Below are 15,623 nucleotides of genomic sequence, written 5' to 3' on the forward strand. Positions count from 1 at the left end.
CTCAAAATGGCTGAAGGACTTAAATGTAAGACAAGACACCATCAAAGACCTAGAAGAGAACATAGGCAAAATATTCTCTGACATCAAATGTACAAATGTTTTCTCAGGTCATTCTCCCAAGGCAACAGAAATAAAAAAAAAAAGAAGCCAGTGGGATTAATCAAACTGACAAGCTTTTGCACAGCAAGGGAAACCATAAAAGACAACCTACAGAATGGGAAAAAAATAGTTTCAAACAATGCAACTGACAAGGGCTTAATCTTTAAAATATATAAACAACTTGTACAACTCAACAACAAAGGAACCAACAACCCAATAAAAAAATTGGCAGAAGACCTGAATAGACATTTCTCTAAAGAAGATAAACAGATGGCCAAAGGTACATGAAAAAATGTTCAACATCACTAATTATTAGAGAAATGCAAATCAAAACTGCAGTGAGGTACCACCTCACACTGGTCAGAATGGACATCATTAACAAGTCAACAAATAACAAATGCTGGAGAGGGTGTAGATAAACGGGTACCCTCCTTCACTGTTGGTGAGAATGTAAATTGGTACAACCACTATGGAAAACAGCATGGAGGTACCTCAGAGAACTAAATATAGAACTGCCTTATGACCCAGTAATCCTGCTCCTGGGCATATATCCAGACGGAACTTTCCTTGAAAAAGACCCATGCACCTGTATATTCATTGCAGCACTATTCACAGTAGCCAAGACATGGAAACAACATAAATGTCCTTCCAACATATGAATGGATTAAGAAGATGTGGTATATGTACACAATAGAATTCTATTCAGCCATAAAAAAGAACAAAATAATGCCATTTGCATCAGTGTGGATGGAACTAGAGACTCTCATACTAAGTGAAGTAAGTCAGAAAGAGAAAGACAAATACCATCTGATATCATTTATATCTGGTATCTAATACATGGCACAAAGGAGCCTTTCCACAGAAAAGAAAATCATGGACATGGAGAACAGACTTGTGGTTGCCAAGAGGGAAGAGGAGGGACTGAGAATTTGGGGTTAATAGATGCAAACTATTGCCTTTGGAATGGATAAGCAATGGATCCTGCTGTATAGCACTGGGAACTATGCCTGGTCACTCGTGATGGAGCATGATAATGTGAGAAAAAGAATGTATGCGTGTATGTGTGTCTAGGTCACCTTGCTGTGCAGTAGAACACTGTAAATCAGCTATAATGGAAAAAATCATTATACAAAATTAAAAAATAAAATAAAAACCAAGAATTAAGTGTGAAAAAAAGAAAAAGAAACAAACTCATGGACTTGGAGAAGAGACTTATGGTTGCCAAGGGGGAGGGGAAGGGAAGTGGGATCGACTGGGAGTTTGAGACTAGTAGATGCTAACTACAGCATTTGGAGTGGATAAGCAATGAGGTCCTGCTGTAACAGGGAACTATATCTAGTCACTTGTGATGGAACATGATGGAGCATAATGTGAGGAAAAGAATGTATATATGTGACTGAACATTGTAAATCAACTGTAATAGAAAAAATAAAAATCTAAAAAATTAGAAAATTAAAATCTTTGAGTCAAGGAGGCACCGACCTCAGATTGCTGTGGTAGCAGTCAAATAAAACAGTTCTGCAATTTCTCTTCTGTTCACCACACCTAACCCTTCAGCCCCAGAGGACTAGAAGATTTGGAGAGAGGAGAAGCACACCAATGATAAGGAGACACTTGAGCCTGAATTTCATCCTGCCTGCTGCAGCACAAATGCTTAATTGAAAATGAAGTTTGTTTCTTACATGAGTAGACATTTCAGTTGTTGAATTTCAGAGAACTAAGTAAGTTAATTGTAGGATATTTTACCGTCTGGAAGTTACCAGAAAGTCACAGGACCTTCTGTAGATTTCAGTCAAGGCTAAGAAACTTCCAGATTCCAGTTAAAAGAGTGAGTTTGAGGGCAGTTATTTTCTGCTTGAGTTTGAGTCCTATCTTGAATAGCATTTGTCTTTGAACAATTCTTTGTTAAATCTGAAGTTAATTATCTATTTGACTTCTGCCTGAAAAGGTAAATGGAAACATTTTCTGCCTTTAAAAGATAATTTTTGTGTAAATAGTTTTTACCTTAGTTTGGGCTTATTCAAAACAGCATTATTTCCTTTGTTAACTTTTTTCCAAAAGGTAAACCTTCTCATTGAACATGTTTCTCATTAAGTACTATAGTATTTTAAAATTGAATTTAATCACGGTGTTATTACTATAATTCATTCAAGCATAATCTTCATTCATCCTGCACAAACTTTGCCCTAATTATTAGTATATGGATTGAACCTCTTATGTTTGGTGAAATGCTGAGTCTTTCTTCCTTGCCACTCTAGAAGCCTTTACTTGGCAGATTCTAGTTGAAAGAATATGATAATGTCCCAAAGAGGTTATTACTCTATAAAGATGATTATAAACAAACTTTTTGGTAGCTTCTGCAGAATAAATCAGTTTAAATAAATGTGTCTTCAGTATATCGGGAAAATATACGAACTCATTCAACTAAAAGTTTTGTTTTCGTTAATTAAAGAGAGTCATTGTTTACTTAGGAAATTTGGTGTTTTTTTAAAAGTAGAGATATTACTATTATTTAATTGTCCTGGTATAATTGGCTAGTATAACTAGCCAAAGAAAGAAGCACAAGTGCATATACAGGAAAGGAAAAGGCAAATTATCATTATTAGTAGATGACTGTTTACCTGAAAAAACCCTGGAACTCAAATGGAACATTTTTATTATTGTTTATAATAATTATAAACAATTAGTGGTAGTTATAAAATTACGATAAAGTTGTAACCAGTGTGAAAATATGAAGGGATAAATAGCATTTATAATAGCAACAAAGCTTATATAATATACCGAAATAAGCTTAAGAAGCATGTACAAGATCTGTATGAATAAAACTTTAATATGGTAAGATACAGAAGACAAAACCTAAAGAAATAGAAAAATATAATCTTCTTCGTGGTTTGGGAAGATTTAATATGGAAAGATGTACATTGTCCCTAAATTAATTTTAATGCAATCTTAATTTTTAAAAAGGATTTAGAAAAAAAAAACCTCCAGCAGTTGACCCTTGAAAAACTCAGGGGTTAGGAATGCCAACTCTCTTTGCAGTCAAAATCCACCTGTAGCTTTACAGTGGTTATCAAAGTCCACTGGTTCTGCATCTGCAGATTCTACCAGCCCTGGATTGTATACTACAGTAATATGTATTTAGTGAAAAAAAATCCTATATAAATGGAACTGCAAAGTTCAAACCAATGTTGTTCAAGGGTCAGCTATAACATGGGAGAGGAAGTTAGGCCTGTAAAATGTAAAATTGTAACAGTACTCCAGTAGTTAAATCAGTTTTGTATTTATAGTTATTTGATAGATTAATAGAACAATATAGAGTCTCAAAGTACTTGAAAATAGTTACTGGTTAAGGTTGTGTTCAAATAATTAAAGAAAAGTTGTATTGTTTAATAAATTATATGGATACAAATGACTAGCTACTTGGGGAAAAAATGAAATGGAAACTATACTACACACCTCACATCCAAGTTATTTTGGAGGGATGGAAGATTTAAATGAACAAAAAGGAAAATACACACTAAAAGATAAACCATAAACAGAAGAATATACATACAGCAAATACATATAGCAAAGGGCTACTTTGAGAAAATGACCAATATAAATATTAATACAGGATTTGAACAGTCATTCCATAGAAAAGAAAATATAGATGGCTCTTAAAAATATGAAAAAATTGATGAATAAATTCTAGGGAATGTAATGTAGGCATGTTAACTCTAGTTAACATTACTATGTTGTATACTTCAAAGTGCTAAGATAGTAGATTTTAAATGTTCTTACCACAGACACAAATAAAGGTTATTATGTGAGCTGATAGGTATGTCAGCTAATCCTGCATGGTAATCATATCCCAGTATATATGAGTATCAGATTCAGTAGAACTCCTTAATTTTACACAGCTATTTGGCAAATATACCTCCATAAATATGGAAAAATTACTCAAAATTACAGAACTTAAGAAATGAAAATGATAATTAAAAGGAAATACTGTGTTTTCCTTAAAAATATTGGCAGAGATCTAAGTTTGGTAACAGGTATTTGCCAGAGTGTGAGGAAGCATACTGTTTTTGGCATCGTAAATTGCGACCACTTCATTCAAAAGTGACTTCACAAAAGCTTCCAAAATGTAAAAAATACGTACATTAAATCTGGTCATTTAGTGTCTTAAGAATTTATGCTTCACATGGGCAAAGAGACATATGGACAAATTTTTTTTATTACAATATTGTTTCATTTTGCAAAACATTAGAAAAAACCGAAATGTCCACCACAAAGGCATTTGTAAAATAATGGTACATGCATACTAGCTATAAAGCTATACATTCATATAGTACGTATAGTTCCACATTCCCTTGGTTATCTCATCCAATTTTTTTTTTGCGTGTGCATCTTTTGTCTTTTATGGCTGCACCTGCGGCATATGGAGGTTCCCAGGCTAGGGGTCTAATCAGAGCTGTTGCTGCTGGCCTACACCACAGCCACAGCAACGCAGGATCCAAGCCTTGTCTGTGACCTACATCACAGCTCATGGCAATGCCGGATCCTTAATCCACCGAGCGAGGCCAGGAATCGAACCTGCCACCTCATGGTTCCTGGTCGGATTCATTTCCCCTGAGCCATGACGGAAACTCCCCATCTCATCTAATTTCTTTAGTTTAAATACGGTATGTGAATGTGGATGTCTCCTATATTTCATCTGCTGTTCCGTTCTCTCTCCTAAATTCCCTCACCGAAGAGCTACTTTGTATCTTCACTTGGGTGTCATAATATGTGAATTCTAGATATGTGAACTCTTGATCTCCAACTCTCACCCCCCAAATCTCATTTCATTTACAGCCTTCCACATCTCAGAAGATAGCAACTGCTTTTCCTCAGTTGTCTACAGGGCTAACTGCTTGACCTCCTTTAGGTCCTTACTCAAATATCAGTTTTTCAATGAGAGTTACCCTGACTACTCTATTGGCTTATGTTTTCTTTATTACTAGTACTTAGAGCCTCTTAAACTGTAGACTTACTTGTTATGCTGATCATGAATTGTCTCTTTCACTGGTTAGAATGTATGCTTTGTCAGTTTTCTTTAGTGATAGATCCTGAGAGTCTAGAATATGTGGACTCAATCAATAAATGAAGCATCTGCTGGACAAACAGAAAAACTCAAAGTGAATAACTATTCATAAACTTCTATAAAATAGATATTTAAATGATGTAAATGTTTGTAGTTGTGTATAGTATATCTGGAATACTGTTAAAGAAACTGGTAATATGGGATGCCCTTGGGTGAAACAGAACCAGAGATTGATAGAGAGGTACATTCTACACTTAGAAACATTCTTTTGTTTTTCCCCAAGAATAATGTGATTTTTTTTTTAATGTGAGCAGGTGTTGGTAACACATTGCCTTAATTTATAAATTAGTGCATTCCTGGAAATTTTAATACATACTAAATATTTGAGTAATGATAGTCTGTTCATCTACATGAATGTTCAGCTAGAAATTAAAAAGTTCTTTGGGACAAAAGACAATTCTTTCTTTGTTGGGAATAACCTGTGTATCATAGGGTGTCTAGGACTGTTCTTTGAATGCTATAGTCCTTCACTAATTTCTAAAACACCTGCTAGGACATAGTGGTACTCTCTTCATAAAACTGACTGCCTAGGATCTTACCATAGGACAAGGTATTAGGGACTTGGGATTTTATTCTGAGTAAACCTAGAAGCCATTTGAGGATATATATATATATATATCTCAAGATTGTTTTAAGTTGCTGGTGGCTTAATTGCAAATGCATCTCCAGTATTCTGTATTTGTACCCTCCTCTTCTCACAATTGCTGGTTTTGATATCATATGTGTGTATGGATGATTTCCTACCTTTACATTTGCCTTTACTGATGACCCTTCTCTTTTGTAGTTTTCTTGTTTCTAGTTGTGGCCTTTACTTTTCTACCTAGAGAAGTTCCTTTATTATTTATTATAGGCTGGCTTGATGGTGCTGAATTCTTTTAGCTTTTGCTTGTCTGTAAAGCTTTTGATTTCACCTTCAATCTGAAGGAGAGCCTTGCTGGGTAGAGTATTCTTTGTTGTGGGTATTTTTCCTTTCACCACTTTAAGTATCTTGCCACTCCCTTCTGGCCCGCTGAGTTTCTGCCAAAAAATCAGCCAATAGCCTTATCAGAGTTCCCTTTTATGTTATTTGTTGCTTTTCCCTAGCTGGTTTCAATATTTCTTCTTTGTCTTTAATTTTGGTCAGTTGGATTAATATGTGTCTCAGGGTATTCCTACATGGTTTTATTCTATATTGTATTCATTGTGCTTCCTGGATTTGAGTGAGTGATTCCTTTCCCATGTTAGGGAAGTTGGCTGTTTACCTCTTCAAATGTTTTCTCTGGCCCTTTCTCTCTTCTCATTCTGGCACCCCTACTAATGCAAATTTTGGTGCATTTAAAGTTGTCCCAGAGTTCTTTTAGACTGTCCTCATTTATTTTCATTCTCTATTCTGTTCTGCATCAGTGATTTCCACCAGTCTTGTCTTCCACCTTACCTACTCATTCTTCTGCCTCCTGTATTCTGCTATTGGTTCCTTCTAGTGAATTTTAAAATTTTGATTATTGCGATTTTTTTAATTTCTGATTGTTTAATCTTTAAATCTGTTTCTTTGTTCAGCATTTCTTGTAATTTATTGATCTTTGCCTCAAGTTTTTTTCAGAAATTTTGGGTAATCTTTATAATCATTATTCTTAAAGTCTTTTTCATGTAGGTTGCTTATCTCCAGAGTTTACTTAGTTATTTTTCTGGACTTTTGTCTTGTTACTTCATCTGGCTCATATTTCTCTGCCTGTTCATTTTGTATGGTTTTTTGTGTGGTCTCCTCTTTGCAGATTACAAGATTGTAGCCTCTCTTTCTTCTGTTGTCTGCCCCCTTGTGGGTCAAGTTGATACAGGGGCTTGTGGCAGGTTTCTTGATGGAAGGGACTGGTGCCTGTCCACTGGTAGGTAGAGCTGAGTTTTGTCCCTCTGGTGGGTGGGGCTTTGTCTCTGGATATGATTAGAAGAGGCTGTGTGCCTGGGAGGATTTTAGGCAACCTGTTTGCTGATGCGTGGGGCTGTATTCCCACCTTATTTGTTGTTTGGCCTGGGGCTTCTCAGCCCTGATGAGTGGGACCAAATTATTCCCAAATGGCAGCCTCTGGGAGATTTCACACAGATGATTATTCCTTGTGACCTCCACCTCCAATATCCTGCCTTCAGAGCAAGCCACAACTGACCTGTCCTGTCCCAGGAGAAAAACTGCAGGTAGGTCTGATCCAGATTCTTGTGGAGTCCCTGCTTTGCCCTGAGATCCAGTGCAGGTGAAACCCTGTGCGCACCCTCCAAAAGTGGAGTCTGTGTTTACTCCAGTCCTGTGGAGTTCTTGTACTCAAGCCTGGCTGACCGTCAACATCAAATGCTCCAGGGGCTCCTCCTCCCAGTGCCAGTCCCCCAGGCTGGGGAACCTGATGTGGGGTTTGGCACTCTCACTGCTTTGGGAGAGCCTCTGCAATATAGTTATTTTCCAGTTTGTGGGTTACCCACCCGTGGGTATGGGATTGCTTATATCATGAAAGCTTCCCTCCTACTATCTTGATGTGGCTTCTTCTTTGTCTTTAAGTCTAAGATATCTTTCTTGGTAGCTTCCAGTCTATTTTGTTGATGGTTTTTCAGCAGTTAGTTGTAATTTTGGTGTTTTTGTGAGAAGAGGTGAGCTTGAGTCCTTCTATCCTGCTATTTTGTCTCTGAATCTGCAATATTCTCCAGTTAAAGAACAAACTAGTTGAAAAACATAATGCACAGCTGAGTCTTGTTTCAGAATTCAAAATTCTTTATAAAGTACTAATCTTAACTTTTTGAGTTATTTAGAAGTTTAATTGTATTATTACCACTAGGTGGCACATACTTACTGTAAATTCTTAAGGATTCTCAGACACAGGTTTTTTAAAATGCTTTTTAGTTCCCCAAACTTGCCAAAGTTTAGCAATATATCACATTGATTTTCTTCATGAAATTTCCTTAACTTCAATAGTTTAGTGACAATTATTCGGAGTAACAGTTTATAGGTGATTTTTTTACTTTAGTAATGTATCACATTGATTTTCTTCAAGAAATGTCCTTAATTTCAGTTGTCTAGTGACAACTGTTTAGTGTAACAGCTTATAGGTGATTTTTCACTATCTATAAATTCTTGACTTAACACCATTGTAACATTTGAGTTGGAGAAATTTCTTCACTCTGTAAACATTAGCTTAGATATTCTTAAATGAGTTTAAATTTTCTAATGTTTATTGAATTATATCTGCCTACCATTTTTTCCTGTGAAATAAATTAATAGTGAAACTTAAATATTCTATGTAAAAAACTGATTTTTTAATTATATTTTCCCCTGCTTTTATGCCAAATAAATGTGTCCAAGACCAATACAATTTAACACCTGTATTCTTTTTGCTAGTAAAGTGTTTAAAAAACGGTAGCATATATTTTATAATTTGTAGCATTTGAAAACATTATAAATGCCTTTTGGGGTCAATCTCTAAAATAACATTGTCAAAATTGGGCCAGATAATTTTTATTGTCATTTTTAACTTAGAGAGTCTTTGATTCTGTTTTTATTTTCAAACTATATTTTTTAAAAACCTAAATAAACATTTAGAAAAAGTACTGTATTCAAGTAGAATAACATTTTTAGTGCTTATTATGACAGAACACTGTCTTCTGTTAATTCATTTAATATTTATGCAACCTTAAAATGATTGTATTATCCATGTTTTACAAATAAAAAAATTACGGCACAGAAAGTTTCAAAAACTTATATGAATATGTCAGCTATCTGGCATAACACCAAAACTAGATGTGAATGGAATTAATTTTATTACAGTGAGAAATGAGACTTTTCAGTTTTTACCCCTGTTATTATTGCTATGGTACTTAAAAGGGAATCAACATTATTCTAATAAAGTATATTAATATTCACTGCTTTGTTACAGTGATGGTCATAACTTTTTGTAACCTAAGTGTGAGATGGATCATATTAAAATATAATCTTAGTGGATTAAGAATCTGACCCTTTTGGCTATTAATGTGCAAAACACTACAACTTCGCTGTATTCTCAAATACTAATAAAGTAATAATCAGATACCCAAATCTAGGTAGTATAATGTGTAAAGTTTAGATTTAATTCCAGCTGAACAATTAAATCAAATGGATGTTAAAACTTATGTACTTAAAAATGAATCTTATTATTTTTCTATCTTTCTTAAGCCAGGAAACTGTAAGAATAAAAAGAAGTGGTATAAAAGTGCACTACAAGAAGCATACCTCCTCTATGGATATTCTCGTGAGCAAAGACTGGAAATGTGCTACTTATCAAAACAGGGTATATGCGTTTTTTATTCTTTACCACCTCAAAATAAGGATTTACTCAGATGCATGCTTTTCGAAATATGTTTGTACATTTAAAAATCTGTCCTCTTCATAGCAAATTAGTGTGTCTCTGTTCACTGAAAAAATCATTTTTTATATAGATTAGTAGTATGTGTTTTATCCTCTCAATGACTAAATATACACTACATTTAAATGTAGGAGTTTTAATTAGCACTGGTCTTTCTACACAAGTCCTATGTGTATTTCAAAGCATCTATCTCAAAATTAGAAGCCATGGCTTTAAAATATATTCTTGGAGTGAAACTTTCACTTGGATATGCCATATTATTTCATTTTTTCAAAATGTTTTATTTTTAGGTAAATTCAAAGCTGAGATAAAAAGATAATCTTCAACTTTTTAAAAACTAGGTGAAAAAATATAACATTTCAGGTTATTTTCAAAGAAAATTCTCTTCAACTGTAAATATTGGGAGTTCCCTGGTGGTCTAGTGGTTAGAACTTGGTCCTTTTACAGCCCAGGTTCAATCCCTTGTCTGGTAACTGAAGTCCCACATCAACCCTCTGCATGCTGCAGTCAAAAAAAAAATTAAAATAAGTCAATAAATATTACACTTTACAGATAGCTTTTAAAATGAATTCATCAGAAGATCTATAGTAGGTGTAACACACTTTCAACTCTAAAAGAATATGAGGGAGTTCCCATTGTGGCTCAGTGGTAATGAACCTGACTAGTATCCATGAGGATGTGGGTTGGATCGCTGGTCCTGCTTAGTGGGTTAAGGATGTGGCTCAGTGCATGGCAGTGGCTGTGGTGTAGCAGCTGCAGCTCTGATTCATCTTCTAGCCTGGGAACTTCCATATGCCTAGGGTGTGGACCTAAAAAGACAAAGGAGAAAAAAGAATATGATAGTAGTATGGAAATAATTATTTTTCAATTAACAGATATATTTCATTCTTTTCTGCTTAAGTGATTATAAGAAACTTTTTATCTTACAAGCTCCCTTCTCATTTTATCTACCTTAAGTTCTAAAGCAGATTATTCTTTGGGAGGATCTGGCCTTTGGTGCTAATTGAATTTTAAAGTAAGAGTGATATTTTTTCTCCTCTGAAAAAGTTTAATATATATTTTAAAAATTTATATGTAAAAATATTGTATTTGAGAAAAAGTTTAAAGATTAAGCTAGCTACCTAGATTTTAGATTTTAAAGCATAGAAGTACTTTTGGAAAGAGTGGAAAATGAATGACAAGCAAACTACTCTGGTAAAAAGACATTTATTACCACCAATGTGATTTTATTCCTTGTGCTGAAAATATAATGTCTGTTTATTAGCAGTAAAGGTTGAGCTCACTTTATTGTCACAAATACAATTTTATGCTTGGCATGGACTATACATTTCTTTTTTTGTAACCAAAATAAACTTTGAAATATTTAGTCTTTTAAATCATTAATATTTTTGTAATATAGGGAGTTCCTGTCATAGCTCAGCAGTTAATGAGCCCGGCTATAATCCATGAGGACATGGATTGGATCCCTGGCCTTGCTCAGTGGGCTAAGGATCTGGTGTTGCCATGAGCTGTGGTGTAGGCCATCTTCTACAGCTCTGATTCAACCCCTAGCATGGGAACTTCCATAGGCCGTGGGTGCAGCCCTAAAAAGAGGAAAAAAATTTTATTTCATAACATAGCCTTTTGCTTTTAGAAGTTATAAAATAGCCATTACAAGCCAGCGGTAACATGCTCTCTCAATAAGTTATGGAACTGCATCTTTGCTATTGTTGTGTGCGCCCAGGCTTTTATATGTGGGTCCTTTTGCATGCTTGCTTGTCCAAAAACTCCGAAAACAGGGTTATTTCTGATTGGTTTTGCAGCAACAGACCATTTTCTTGCTGAAAGTCTGATGATTTTTTTCCTGCAGAATTTGGTGTAATACAGCCTGATTATAGAGAGCCAAATACTTAAAAACTCTTATTTTGATTTTTTTCCTTGAAGAAGACCAAATGGCAAGGCATGAACAGACTTCCAGGCATTCAGTCTTTGCTGTCACAGGCTTACTCACTTCATACTTACTCTTTGATATCTCCAAAATGGACAGTTTAATTCTGTGTCTGCTTAGCTGCCTTGGTGAATTCTAGGATGTATTCAGCTTCTTACTCTGTTCAAAGTAGGTTTGAGAGATAATTAACCGTTATTCAGATATTTTACAGAAGGTTAGCTGCTTAGAAGCAAACCATTTATTTCAGCCCAGCAACTTCGAGAATTTCTTTACCCCAGCCTAGAAATAATTACTACTAGTATCTTGGCCTAAATTCTTCCCATCCTGCAGAAATTGGCACACTGTTCTGTTTGATGTAACTCTTTCATTGTTGAAATCTTCAGGTGATATTTCAATGTCCTGTTCACAGATTTGGTTACCCTGTTCTTGTTGTATAAACTATTACTCCAAATAAGTGATTCTTCTGCTAGGTGTAGAAAACTTTTTCTTATTTGGAACATTCATTATAATTGTATTTTTTAAATTAACAGAGTATTATTCATACAGTCTCTTTATAATTAAGCCTTAAGATATTGTATCATTGGCAGGATTAATATTTTCTGACATATTCTCAATTCTAGAGTGGAAGTCCATAACTCTACCTTTCCCCAGAATTATTTATCATTTTTTAAAAATAGGAGTTCCCGTCATGGCTCAGTGGTTAACGAATCTGACTAGGAACCATGAGGTTGCGGGTTCTATCCCTGGCCTTGCTCAGTGGGTTAAGGATCCAGCGTTGCCTTGAGCTGTGGTGTAGGTTGCAGATGTGGCTCGGATCCCATGTTGCTGTGGCTCTGGCTTAGGCCGATGGCTACAGCTCTGACTAAACCCCTAGCCTGGGAACCTCCATATGCCGCGGGAGCAGCCCTAGAAAAGACAAAAAAAAAAAAAAAAAAAAAAAAGAGAGAGAGAGAGAGAGAGAGACAAAAAAAAATAGATTTTATTTTTTAGAGCAGTTTTAAGTTCACAGAAAAATTAACCAGAAAGTGCAGAGTTCCCATTTGCCCCCTTCCCTACACAAGCTCATCATCCACGGCCAACATCCTGCACCACAGTGGTTCACTTGTTGCAAACTATGGACCAACATTGAAATGTCATTATCACCCCAAGTCTATAGTTTGTGTTATGTTAAGGTTCACTCTTGGTACTGTACATTCTGTAGGTCTTGACCAATATATAGTGACACGTATCCACTATTTTAATATCATACAGAATTGTTTCATTGATCTAAAAATCCTCTGTTTTTCCTTTTCATTTCTTGCCCTTTCCCACCACTGTGCCTGGCAACCACTGACTGATCTTTTTTATTGTTGCCATTGTTTTGCCTTTTCCAGAATGTGATGTAGTGGGAATCATATGGTATGTAGCCTTTTCATATTGACTTCTTTCACTTAGTAATATGATTTTATGTTTTCCCCATGTCTTTATAGCTCTTTTTTAAGCACTGAATTATTTTAGCACACTTTATTTTATTCATTCACCTACTGAAGGACATTTTAGTTACTTCCAAGTTTTGGTAATTATGAACAAAGCTATAGTAAACATCTTCAGGGATTTTTGTGGACTTAAATTTTCAACTCATTTGAATAAATACTAAGGAATGTGACTGCTGAATTATGTAGTAAGAGTATGCTTAGTTTTGGAAGTTTCCTGTGGGGCAGTGGGTTAAGGGTCTGGCATTGCCACTGCAGCAGCTCAGGTTCAGGTTGCTGCTGAGGCACAGGTTCCATCCCTGGTGGGGGGACTTCAACGTGCCACAGGAATGGCCAAAAAAAAAGAGTATGTTGAGTTTTGTAAGTGTTTTCTGAAGTGGATGTGCCATTTTGCGTTCCCACTAGCAATAAATTAGCATTCCTGTTGCTTCATACCTTCAGTGGTGATATCTCATTGTTTTAATTTGCAATTCTCTAATGATGTATGATAATGGGCATCCTTCAGATACTTATTTGCTATCTTTGAATCTTCTTTGGTGAGTTTTCTGTCAGTTGCTCATTTTTAAATACAGTTGTTCATTTTCTTATTATTGAGTTTTAAGATTCTTTATATATTTTGGAGAGCAGTCCATTAGCAGGTATGTATTTTATTTTATTTTATTTTCACATTTACATACTCAATTTTATTTTTTTTAATTTTTAAAAAATTTTATTTCTTTATATAGGTATTTTTTCTACTGCATAGCATGGTGACCCAGTTACACATACATGTATGTATTCTTTTTTCTCACATTATGCGTTCCATCATAATTGACTAGACAGTTCCAGTGTCACACAACAGGATCCCATTGCTAATCCATCCCAAAGGCAACATTCTGTATCTATTTACCCCAAGCTCCCAGTCCCTCCAGTCCCTCCCCTTCCTCCTTGGCAACCACAAGTCTGTTCTCCATGTCCATGATTTTCTTTTCTGTGGAAAGGTTTATTTGTGCTATATATTAGATTCCAGATGTAAGTGATATCATATGGTATTTGTCTTTCTCTTTCTTACTTACTTCACTCAGTATGAGAGTCTCTAGTTCCATCCATGTTGCTGCAAATGGCATTATTTTGTTCTTTTTATGGCTGAATAGTATTCCATTGCATATATATATACACCACACCTTCCTGATTCAATCATCTATCAGTGGACCTTTGAGTTGATTCCATGTCTTGGCTATTGTGAATAGTGCTGCAGTGAACGTGTGGGTGCATGTGTCTTTTTTAAGTAGAGTTTTGTCCAGATATATGCCCAAGAGTGGGATTGCTGGGTCATATGATAGTTCTATGTATAGTTTTCTAAGGTACCTCCATACTGTTTTCCATAGTGGTTGTACCAACTTACATTCCCACCAACAGTGCAGGCGGGTTCCCTTTTCTCCACATCCCCTCCAGCATTTGTTATTTGTGGACTTATTAATGATGGCCATTCTGACTGGTGTGAGATAGTATCTCATGGTAGTTTTGATTTGCATTTCTCTAATAATCAGTGATGTTGAGCATTGTTTCATCTGCTTGTTGGCATTCTGTATATCTTCTTTGGAGAAATGTCTATTCAGGTCCTTTGCCCATTTTTCAATTGGGTTGTTGGCTTTTTTGCTGTTGAGCTGTATAAGTTGTTTGTATATTTTCGAGATTAGGCCCTTGTCAGTTGCATCATTTGAAACTGTTTTCTCTCATTCTGTTGTCTTTATATTCTCCCTCACTCTGTGGATATTTTTCTCATTCTCTTGAGCATTCTTTGCAGACAGGTTTTTAATTTTAATAAAGTCATCAGCATACCCACAGTTATCTAGATTTTTCCCTTATGTTACCATCTAGAAGTTTTATTAGCTTTGCATTTTACATTTAGATGTGTGATTCATTTTGAGTTAATTTTAATGAAATGTGTGAGGTCTGTGTCTAGATTCACTTTTTGGGGTAAATTTGGCATGTGGATATTTAGTTGTTCCTGTACCATTTGTTGTCTTTCCTCTATTTTGTCGTCTTTGCTTCTTGTCAAAGATCAGTTGAGTATATTTGTTGAGTCTATTTCTGAGCTCTCTATCCTGTCCCACTGATCTATTTTTTATTCTTTGCTCAATATTATACAGACTTGATTAGTGTGGTTTTATAATAAGTCTTGACATCAGGTAGGATCAGTTCTCCAACTTTATCCTTCTTCAATATTGTATTGGCTATTCTAGGTCTTTGTCTCACCATGTAAGTTTTTTTCTTTCTTTCTTTCTTTCTTTCTTTCTTTTTTTTTTTTTTTTTTTTTTTTTTTTTTTTTTTTTTTTTTTTTTGTCTGTTTAGGGCCATACCAGCAGCGTATGGAGGTTCCCAGGCTAGGGGTTGAATCAGAACTGTACTGCCAGCCTACGCCACAGCCACAGCAATGCCAGATCCTTAACCCACTGAGCAAGGCCAGGGATCAAACCTGTGTCCTCATGGATCCTAGTCAGATTCTTTTCCACTGAGCCACTTCAGGTACTCCTCCATGTAAACTTTAGATTCATCTTGTTGAGATCCATAAATTAACTTGTTGACATTTTGATTGAGATTGCATTGAATCAAGATGGGAAGAAATGAGATTTTGATAATATTGAGTTTTCCTCTCCATAAAT

General features: G+C 35.3%; 1 protein-coding gene across 3 annotated transcripts in view; it reads left to right on the plus strand.

Moving 5' to 3' along the window:
- The window catches only part of ZCWPW2 (zinc finger CW-type and PWWP domain containing 2), a 141,941-nt gene that overhangs the window by 82,586 nt on the left and 43,732 nt on the right, over positions 1 to 15,623 (plus strand). For all 3 annotated transcript variants that reach the window (XM_021071484.1, XM_021071483.1, XM_021071485.1), the window contains exon 4: positions 9,390 to 9,504. In XM_021071484.1, coding sequence (XP_020927143.1) covers positions 9,390 to 9,504 — 115 coding nt within the window. The remainder of the gene's footprint in view (positions 1 to 9,389; positions 9,505 to 15,623) is intronic.

Source organism: Sus scrofa, chromosome 13 (assembly GCF_000003025.6).
Source record: "Sus scrofa isolate TJ Tabasco breed Duroc chromosome 13, Sscrofa11.1, whole genome shotgun sequence".
NCBI lineage: Eukaryota > Metazoa > Chordata > Mammalia > Artiodactyla > Suidae > Sus > Sus scrofa.